The 10712-nt window shown below is 34.6% G+C and overlaps 2 protein-coding genes across 2 annotated transcripts; one reads left to right on the forward strand and one right to left on the reverse strand.

Annotated features, from left to right (window-relative positions):
- Window positions 1-5552: 5552 nt before the first annotated feature.
- LOC138304634 (uncharacterized) lies at window positions 5553-7111 on the reverse strand. The gene is made up of 3 exons (XM_069244805.1): window positions 6720-7111; window positions 6167-6379; window positions 5553-5861 (listed from the first exon to the last, which is right to left on the reverse strand). Exons 1-3 carry the CDS (start codon window positions 6943-6945, stop codon window positions 5635-5637), a joined length of 666 nt encoding a protein of 221 aa, XP_069100906.1. The 5' UTR covers window positions 6946-7111; the 3' UTR covers window positions 5553-5634.
- A 2157-nt stretch (window positions 7112-9268) lies between these two features.
- On the forward strand, window positions 9269-10458 carry LOC138336720 (uncharacterized). Its single transcript, XM_069286275.1, has 3 exons — window positions 9269-9512; window positions 9667-9879; window positions 10228-10458. The coding sequence occupies exons 1-3, from the start codon at window positions 9287-9289 to the stop codon at window positions 10452-10454; spliced, it is 666 nt and encodes a 221-aa protein (XP_069142376.1). The 5' UTR covers window positions 9269-9286; the 3' UTR covers window positions 10455-10458.
- The last annotated feature ends 254 nt before the right edge of the window (window positions 10459-10712 follow it).

The following is a 10712-nucleotide window of genomic DNA, read 5'->3' on the forward strand; positions in this document are numbered from 1 at the left end:
TATCGCCACTCTGAGCTCTCATCAGTATTCAGTGGTATATATTTATATAACGGTTCATTAAAACGCTATCTTGTAAACTAGAAAAATGTTTTGTTAAGTTTTGATTAAAAGTTATATGTGCCGTATTTTTCATACTCACGAGCTTTTAATATGTTATTCATCACCAAAAATTACCAACTTTTTGAAAATTACAGTGCTTTAAATGCATAGGTTTTAATTTTACATGTACAAATAAGAGCTGAAAATGATTTTTGGCAGTACTGCCAAAAATCATTTATTTACATCAATAGTGAAGTGAAATGAGTACATACGGTGAGACCATGAAGCCAAATTGTGATCTACAATTTCATTACACATTTTTACAATGTTTTTAGTAATTATAAAGTGACTTCTGCAGATATGTTTTCATTTAAACATATTTAAGGCATAAAAACAACAATTTTTCAGTACAGAATTTCTATGTTATAACTAACGTTTATAAATCATCTGAAGCAATTTGAATGGTTTTTACAGCTTTATTCATCAAACCTTATGGTTTTTAATAAATTAATAATGAAAAAATAGCATGTCAAAATTATCGCCCAGTTACGGCACATATAACTTTAAACATATTTTATCTTTACATATGTACAATTTGGAGAGGGAGAGATATATGGAGAAGGAAAGATGATCGAGGCAGAAAACCGGCAAAGTAAGAGGGGGAAGAGAGAATTGGAAGAAAGTTTCGTTATAATTAAAAAAAGTTTTGATTTACTAGAATAAACAAATTTTCCTATGCTGCTAGCAGAAGATTAAAAGAATTTCATAACACGCTATGTTGTACACATGTGGTTTCAAACTAAAGAATCCCGTATATATATATATATATATATTTTAAGCTGAATAGTTGAATATGGTTTTACAAATCAAAATATGATAGCAATACGGCTACTTTACTGAAAATTAGAAATAGATTTTTCATTTTTTTTTCTTAATCTGCATTTTCAGTTTCTCTTTGACGCATTCATACTTATAATTGTAATTCATATTTTTTGTAAAATATAACATCGAATATGACTATTAACATTATTTTTTGTAATTAAAAAAGAAAGAGGTTGTCCAAAATAACATGTATTTCGCATAGCCCACTATAATATGATGCATAAAATTAAAATCGGCTGTATGGCACTATGTAACTCCATGTGTATTTTATTGGGGGAAATGAAGACATGGTTTTAATATAGATCTACAAATAGATATACCAGGGTCACTGTCCACAAATACTATATTAAAAAATTGATAAAGTAGAGTTTCTACAATGAAATACGGTAGTAGGTGTGTCGATATAAAATACACTTATGATTTATAATGTATCGTTCTTTTAAGAGCTTCTAAAATATCTTTTTACCATAAACCTGCTTTATTCCGCATATATTTTATTCCACGTCTTTAACATATTACATTAGGATTTTCTCTGATTCAGTTAGATAAAAGGTTTATGATTTTGGTTTGGCGTATCAGGTTTAACGCTTTGTGGGAGACTGCAGTATAGTGGAACGCTTGTCCTTTTTAAACGCCTGGTCATACTTGCGCTAATACTTAACCCAAATCATTATGATTTAGCGTATTACAACTTATTGTAACGTATTGCAGTGTACCAGGGCGTACCCCTACTCCCTCATTTTTTAAATACGCTAAGGTACACTTACAGAGCAAGTATGACCGGGCCTGAAGGTGCTACCTCATAGACGACACTGAACACCCCACTCGGTCACATTATACTGATACCAGGAACAGAAACTATTATAGACTATGGTGTGTTTTGGCTAGGGGAAAGAACCAAGAACTTCCCTCAGAGGGAAGGCCAAACGTGAGGCGCTGTCAAGCTTAAGGGAGACGTTAGGAAGAAGAGAGAAGATAACATCCTAAATTTAGTCACTTTTTACGATCATGTGATAGGTACAGCAGATATAATTCTAACGCCCTATCTGCATGGCTGGATATTAGAAAATGTTTATCTATTCAAGGAGACATGAGAGACGATTCTTAATAATAGAGCATAAATATATAGAACATAAATAGAACAGACACAGTGAATTTAATTATGTTTCTCTATTAAACCTATATGGCCCCGCTGCTCTGTCCCCAGATTCACCGTTTCTGACCGTTGTAAATCCATAGATCTACTTTATAACTAGTAGACATATAAAGGAAATACGTATAGGAGAAACACCTCAAACTGTAGATTAGTCAAGATAATGGACAATGCGAGGCCCGAAGAATATGATTGGTCCTAAAACATAATATCAAGATTTAGTTGATTCTAAAGGAAACTACATTGAAATTCAGTGAAAACGGCAAAGTGATGAAAAGAAGGCTTAAAATTTCAATTTTTTTTCAGTAGGCTTTGAGTGATTCTTGGATAAGGAATTATACCGAAATTATTCAATTTGGGAAACGTGGATTTATGTGTAACGTGTATGTATTCAAGAAATGAAGCAATTAACAGTGGAATTATTGGGAAATATACCAAAAGCATTCATTCAATTCTAAAATTAAAACATCATTGTAGGAACGCCTGTGCTGTCGAAATACTAAAGAGTCTTGATTTTCAACACAAGGAGTAATTTTATGCCTTGCGGTTCATGTGATTGGATTTATGCCGATGTCCACGAATCAATATATAAAACAGAAAATATGTAATAATATGTATTATTGAAATTTTCTATAACATTTATGTTGAATTTGATTACATTTATTTGTTATTTATCTGTCCAATTTTACAATGCTGCATGCAGTGTCACTCTCTACCTTTCATTGTACATTAGTTTACCTGGAACTGTAGGGATCAACCAACTAAATAAAAAAGACCTTCGAAATGACCCCTGTGTATACAAGATTGAGCCCAGGATAGAATTTTACCCCGGCCGCTGATTGACTGGCTAATTATGAATTTCAAAAGTAAAAATGTTTTCTGACAGGTAATTATTCCTAGATAACCATAATATCAATTTGGAAATTCATATTGAGATTTAGGTTCAAAATATCAATTTTGATAATGAATAGGTAAAAACATTAGAATTTCCGGATATTTTAGTGCAAAATGCGCCTGATTTCAATAAAGCTACCCTGGTTGGAGTTTGAGCAGAAGGACCCAAACTTTTTTTTCTATCTAGTGTTATATGAGAACCTAGACTTTAATTATAGAACACAATACCTAACTAATATTTCTTTGTTTTAATAATACGGTACAAAACTTTAACAAAGTTTAACACTGTGGTCTATGTAAAATCATTTAGTTGGTTGCTCTCTGTAGAGTAGTTGAAACTAATCTACAGCTACAGGTAAAATAATGTACAGTGAAAGGTGTTCTAATCTACAGACAGAACAAGTACTTGAACAATAGTCTAAATAAAGTACTGGGGACAACAAAAGATGGCATCATAGCCATGTTTTAATGACAGACAGACGATAGACGCCACGCCATAGCATCACTACACTCCGCACCCTTATCGTTCGATTATATGAACAAGCACAGGCATCAGAACGCGATTTCTGCATTTCCAGTGAGGGCAATTCAGCCTGCACGCATAGAACATATCGCGTGATAAACCGGAAGTTAAAAAACGTCATATGCAAATAAAAATTAAACTGTGCAGTCCAATTGGACAATCAATATCACATTCGAACTCTAGCTCGTTCTTCACGCGCATCCTGAACTTTGAACTAGTAAATGATTATCGCGAAGTCCACCTGCCCTCACATATTTCGTTGATGTTTACCTGGTAAAAGGCTGTATTTATATGGTTTGATGTAATATATGTGAAAAAAAAGTAAAATGAATATCTCATATTGATACAGTTAGTAAAAACAAATGTAAATATTCGCCTTTGCTTTTTGAAATCGCGCACATGTATTTGGAAGTTTCTAACATAATTTTAGAAATTGTTTGGATAGAAAAAGGATCATGCCATACCCTAATGGAGAATAAGGACAGGGAAATCTCTACCCTTGGAGTAGATTTACGATAGTCTAACCCTCGGATTAGGCATTCGTGAATCTCTTCCTCGGGTAGAGATTTCTCAAGTTAGGAAAAGATCCTATTAATCTATAAATGAGAAAACGGTAACTAAATTCATTTAATTATAGCAAGTTGTAATCTGTTACTGTATTACTGCACGGAAATTTCCCGTAACGGCTGACATTGATGACCTTGTGATGTCTTTGAGGTCACGTTTCGAAGACCAAATCCGGTTGACAAGATAATGTATCAATTATTATTTGAATCTAAATATAAGCTAGTACAAACAAAAGAACAGCGGATATCAGAGGAACCTTTTACCTTAGGTTTATTTTAAATGCGCATCTACTTAATGATACTGTTTTGATATGTGTTGGTTAATCAACCGATCTATCATTGTAAAAAATGAAGGGTTTATGATTTTAAACGGGAATTTATAATACATGTAGATTGAGAACATATATGAATATGGAATGATGCTGTCAGAATTTATTTACTTGTCTTTCTCGATTATCGTCTATTGATAATTGTTAAGCAGTACACGATGATGGCGCTTGTTTGTTAAATGTTATGTTGTTGAAATTACCTGCAGAATAATAATGTACTTGAATGCATTATTTTTATTTGCAATGACAAACTTATATTTATCATCGCTTCAATAAGTTATATCATAAACATAAGATATTGAGTATGATAATTTCGCACGAGTTACTTTTAAAAAATAATCAATATCGATTGTGATGAATGTTACAATGTTAAGATATGTTTTCGTTACATATTGAATATCGCATTTTGTACGATTTAACGTAATTGCGATTCAGTTTTACTGGTGTCACATAGATGATATCACCTTGGTCAAATCACACTACTCACAACAAATCTGTCGAGGGCTTTTGTTTGTTTGTTTGTTTGATTAATTAACGTCCTATTAACAGCCAAGGTCATTTAAGGACGGCATCCCGTATATGCGGAGTGTAGCGTGTATGAAGTGTGAAGTCCGTGTTTTGGGAGACTGCGGTATGTTCGTGTTGCATCTTCATGAATAGTTGAATTGGTGCCCTTTTTATAGCGCTATATCACTGAAGTATGTCGCCGAAGACACCAAACAACAAATCCGATCTGGTGACATTATAATGACAACTGGCGAACCAGTCGTCCTACTCTTTGTATGCTGAGCGCTATGCAGGAGCAAAAACTACCATTTTTATAGACTTTGGTGTATCTCGGCCAGTGAGCAGAACCCAGACCCTACCTCATGGGGGCGAGCGCTCAGCAAAAGGCCAAAACTGAGGCGGTGTCAAGGGAGACGTTAGGAATAATAAAGTCAGATAGGAAGAAGAGAAAAAATAAAACCTAAATTTAGTCACCTTTTACGATCATGCAATATGGGCAGCAGGGCTATGATGAATTGGATAACAGATAATTTCGATGGAAAATATATCATGAAATACATTCGTGTAGTAATGATGAAACAATATTAATTGATTATGATATGATGTTTATTTGACATAATGTCATGAAAGTAAATATACAACATAATCTCAAACGTGTAATATGTCTTTGTGGAGATCGTCAAGTAGAGTATATAACATTATGAAATACATAAATACGGTTAAGTGTGTTATCGCATTCTTTTATATATCAACACATCCTGATGCCTCTGGGTCAAAAATCCGTCCCTTGTTTCCCTGTGGACACAGACCCTGGTAGATCACGCGCTCGCCTCGACAGACAACAAAATAAGGGGTCTGTTCCCTCCCGGGCCACACATTCAGTCCATCCGGTCGTCCGGAACAGCTGGGATGACGGGCGCTACAAGGGACACAGTTAGGACCTTCACACTGATTGGCTTTGTAATCACCTGAAACAAATATTTTTTTTAAATATAGACAACATCTATCACGAATGCTTTGTGATTGATGAATAAATTCGAACCTATCGGAAATCATTGACCATTATAGCTACTAGTGCCGACACAACGTAGACATTCTTAAGTGCAGAATACTCCAAATAAAGTTTTCCTAATTAGGGGCTCGTAAATCATAGAGTAAAAAAGCAATTATCGTGATCAATATTGAACTGTCAGTATAGACCAGTGTGAACCAACTTCTTTTCACGGCGACTTCATATTACTGTAGAATAATCATATAACGTTTCATTACTTACATGGATCCTTGGGTTCGAATCTGTCCCCACATTTCACGAAGTCAGGATGGGCACACCGTTTCATGTCCTCATCATACAGCAGTGGGTATGCACATTCTCGTACTTCCGGTATAGCGGGGGTCCCCAGCTCCCTAGGGAATGGGCAGTACATGTATTTGGCACAAGATTCCTTTAGGGCACCATCACAATTTGGAGCGACTTGTTTGACTGAGCCTGTTGAAATAAAAAAAAATCCATGAAAAATTAGCTTAGAAATTTAACGCAAAACACAAATACCCGATATATTTACTGTTTTGTTACTCTTCAAACTATTTCTAATAATAGTCAAACCGGGATTACTAGGAATCGACAATTGTTACTTTACTTTTAATTATCAGGGTGTTCGAGATACATACTAGAATAAATGGTGAACATTAAAGTCGGGCCCAAGAAAAACTTTCGAAATAACCAGTGTCTTAAACTTGTAAGATATCGGATTAATGTGATTTGACTGTAATTTTCACATAATACCATACATACTGTAGACCGACTGATCTTCATACGAAACACTTACATTTGTCCAGTTTGGATTCTTTTGGTACGCATGACTGGCTATTAGGGTCCGTCACCATGTTCTTAGGACACGAGTATTTCGTTCTTAGTCCATTGTAACACAAATAGAACACGGAACAATCTGTCGGGTCTTCTTTCCACTGAACACTGGTGCTACTCTCGCACTCCTTGGCGATATCTATGGCTAAGACATAGGTCAATGCCGATAAAATAACAAGTACTTTCATTTTCCTTAGTTAACAAGTGATTCCGGTTGTTCTCTTACAATATTGAGTAGTTGTGTGTGTGATTTGCCTGTCCATTTACCCCCTTTATATACATTTTGAACATCCAACAAACTTGATGATGACGCCATATTGGTATGAATAGCTGACCCTCATGTCGCCCCCACACGGTGATCTACCCAGTACTTATGCGTATACGTAGTAAGTGTATTTCAAAGCTGCTGGTCATCACGACAATTCTGACGAAGCATGAATGGACATGGATATTCCTAACAACCATGGTACGACAGGAACGTCTGATATGCTGGTGGAGACATCCAAGGTGTTAAACAAACATGTCTACTGTCTGCTATAGGAATTAAAAAGTTCTCCTCCCTTCAAAACTTAAAAATGGGCGGTCATTTTAACATGACGTTAGATGTTTATTGAAAAAACTTTGAACTAAAAGTATCTACAAGAATATAACTTCTGTAATTCCGGTAGCGGGTTGTCAACACGCAATAAAAATACCTTTGGAAACGAAAAAAAGAATATACTAATCATTTCTCCTCTTGACACAAGAAACATGAAACCGGCATAACAGAAATAAATAAATTAATAATAAAATGAACATTTTTCTATCAATTTCAACTCCAAAGAGCGCTTCATAATTATTCTATTCCATAGCTCTGTTAAGCATTTCTAACATTTCATCTTTATTATTCAAATTTTGCTATTCAATAGGAACACAATGCGATTATGATTTGGAAGAAGGATCCATATGGCGATAAAAATATCAAATCTTGAGGTATCTTAACGTTATTTACATTAACTGTAAAAGAGGAAACAACCTTCACTGAATCATTTTCGCTGCAGAAACTGTGTTGGTAAAATAGATCAAAGTGAAAACCAACATCGTCCAATTTATTTTAATCTTCATTTGACAATGTATTGATACATTGGTGTTTACAATTTGCCCGACTAGATTCGAGAATTTAGAATTTTAGATATTTATTTGTCATTATTTCTATTAATCCATAAATCAGCAAAGTAAGTTAAGAAGTTATTTCTGATTGTTGAGAAAGAACATGTATTACACATTTTTAACCAATTTTAAAAAATATAACCCCTTAAAAAACTCAAAGCATACAGTAAATATATTGCAGCATTATCAATTTCGCTTAACCAATGGCCTACAGTATATGCAAAATGAAATAAAGAAAATGTTGTTGCAACAAATATATAAACATAATGAATTTTGTACCTGTACTCGTGGCAATATTATGATTATTATCATTCTTAGCAAAGAGTTTATTTACCATAATCCTGCCATCGCGACATTGAATCTAATTGTCGAAAACCTCCAAAACTAATTCCATTATATACCTTCTCGAAGTTTTTTGTAATTTATCAGAAATAGCACAATCCTAAATAGATTTAGCAACCTCATTTGATATACTGTGTACATTACTCTGTTAAAGATGCTTCACCGTCGATAGAGCATATTTATGTATAATTATCACCCAAAAAAAGATATAAAATTATTCGATTTTGCTTTTGATACATACACAGTCAGTACTTCATTTCATAGCGGACATATCGCAACGGATTTTTTTCGGGATGCAATTAATTATTTTTAATATCTTGGCTTGAATCAAATTAAATGCTCTTTTCAATGGTGTAAATAAGTAACTTTTGCAACTCAGGATAATACTAATTCATCTGCTCCTGTTTTTGATACAGAAAAAAACCCATTCGTCAGCGATGTAGCATCTTTAATTAAATACTAAATTGTAGTTTAGTTACATAGGAACAATGCATGATTACTGTTTAAAAAAACACATTACGATATCAGCTGATATGATGGATTTTGATTTAAGTGGGTGGCTGGGAATTCAACGTTTATCCTTTCATCTGGCCTAACCCTTCAATGAGATAGCTATTTTATAAGTAATAAAATATCCACCCCTGATTGACCTTTGATGGGAGAAAAACATGTTTAATTTCTAAATGTTCTACGTATGTTCTACACCTCGAGTGTCTTGACAAACATAGCCAGCATTACTTGCGTCTTTTGGTTGTCAGGATTACTCCCATTCATGTTTCGTCATAGGTCTTGTTATTACTAGAAATCTCGAAGTATCATCATTGTCGAAGAGGAAAATATGTGACATAAGAGGTACGGATTAGGTGTGAGAGCGTGGGTGATTACGGGTCAGCAAATCGTCCCAACATGGTGTCATCATAGAGTTAGTGGGATGATCAAAATGTATATAAAGGGAAATATAGAAAGGAAAAATCAGACACATTCAGCCGATATTGGAAAAGAACTGCATGTTAAAAAGCATTAGATCAAACATTCACCATGAAAGTAATTGTTCTCTTATCAGCTTTGTCAGTTGTGTCAGCTTTTGAAATAACCAAGGAGTGCGAGAGTAGTACCGGTGTTCAGTGGAAAGAAGACCCGACAGATTGTTCCGTGTTCTATTTGTGTTACAATGGACTAAGAACGAAATACTCGTGTCCTCCGAACATGGTGACGGACCCTACCAGTAAAGCATGTGTACCCAAAGGATCCAAACTGGACAAATGTAAGTAATCAAGCTTGTCCCTAGTAATACGATATTCAAGCAAAAAAAAAAAAAAAAAAAAAAAATTACACAAATATGCCTTTAAAGTTATGATCATATAAAGATAAACTTTTGCATGAATCTTTTTAGAAAGATTTTTTTATTCATTTCCCAGGCTCGTACGAAATCCCTGTTCCACAATGTTATGCTGGTGTGAAAGAATCCTGCGCCAAATACATACATTGTCCAGCCTCCGGGGACCTGGTTCTGCCTGTTATACCGGAAGTACGTGAGTGTCCCTACCCGCTCCTGTACGACGAGGACAGTAAGCATTGTGCTCACCCAGACTCCGTAAAATGTGGAGACAGATTCGAACCAAAGGATCCATGTAAGTAATATTTCCTTCAAATCTATCCATTTTGGTAAGCATACAGCTTTAATAGCTATACATAAAATCAATATTTTTCCAGTATGGTATGGTGTTATGCCATGTTCTATCGTTTCGGCTACGAGCTGCATGCTATTGTGAATAACGAGATTAATTCCTGTTTAACTTCAAATTGCAATCATTTGAAAGAAATTACACAGAGAATATGAGGTCATTTAGAAAGCTGAAATAAGAAAGAAGACATTCATATTAGATACATCAAATCTTAAAAGAAAATTTACGTTTGTAGAAATAAATTAAACCATATCTTAAATTTAAACACTCGATATCTTTTAATTTTCATCCCAGGTGATTACAAAACCAATCAGTGTGAAGGTCCTAACTGTGTCCCGTGTAGCGCCCGACATCCCAGTTGTTCCGGACAACCGAACGGACTGAATGTGTGGCCCGGCAGGGAACAGACCCCTTATTTTGTTGTCTGTCGAGGCGAGCGCGTGATCTACCAGGGTCTGTGTCCACAGGGAAAGAAGGGCCGGATATTTGACCCAGAGGCATCAGGATGTGTTGATATATAAAAGACTGTGATGTAATTTTATACGTATATATCATTCCACGATGTTTTAATATTTATGTTGTGTTCACGATATTTATTTCCTGAGATTAACTGCAATATTTTTATTACATTTATTTAATAAAATTTAGATATTGTGAATATTGTCATTTTGGTTTTCTAGAACCCGAAATATCAAATAGCTGTTGCTTTCTATGCCTATCTATACATTGTCGAGAAACTAAAAAATTATAGTACGAATGAAACTTTGGTTGTAATTAAG

This window comes from Argopecten irradians, chromosome 12 (genome assembly GCF_041381155.1).
Source record: "Argopecten irradians isolate NY chromosome 12, Ai_NY, whole genome shotgun sequence".
In the NCBI taxonomy this organism is placed as follows: Eukaryota; Metazoa; Mollusca; class Bivalvia; order Pectinida; family Pectinidae; genus Argopecten; species Argopecten irradians.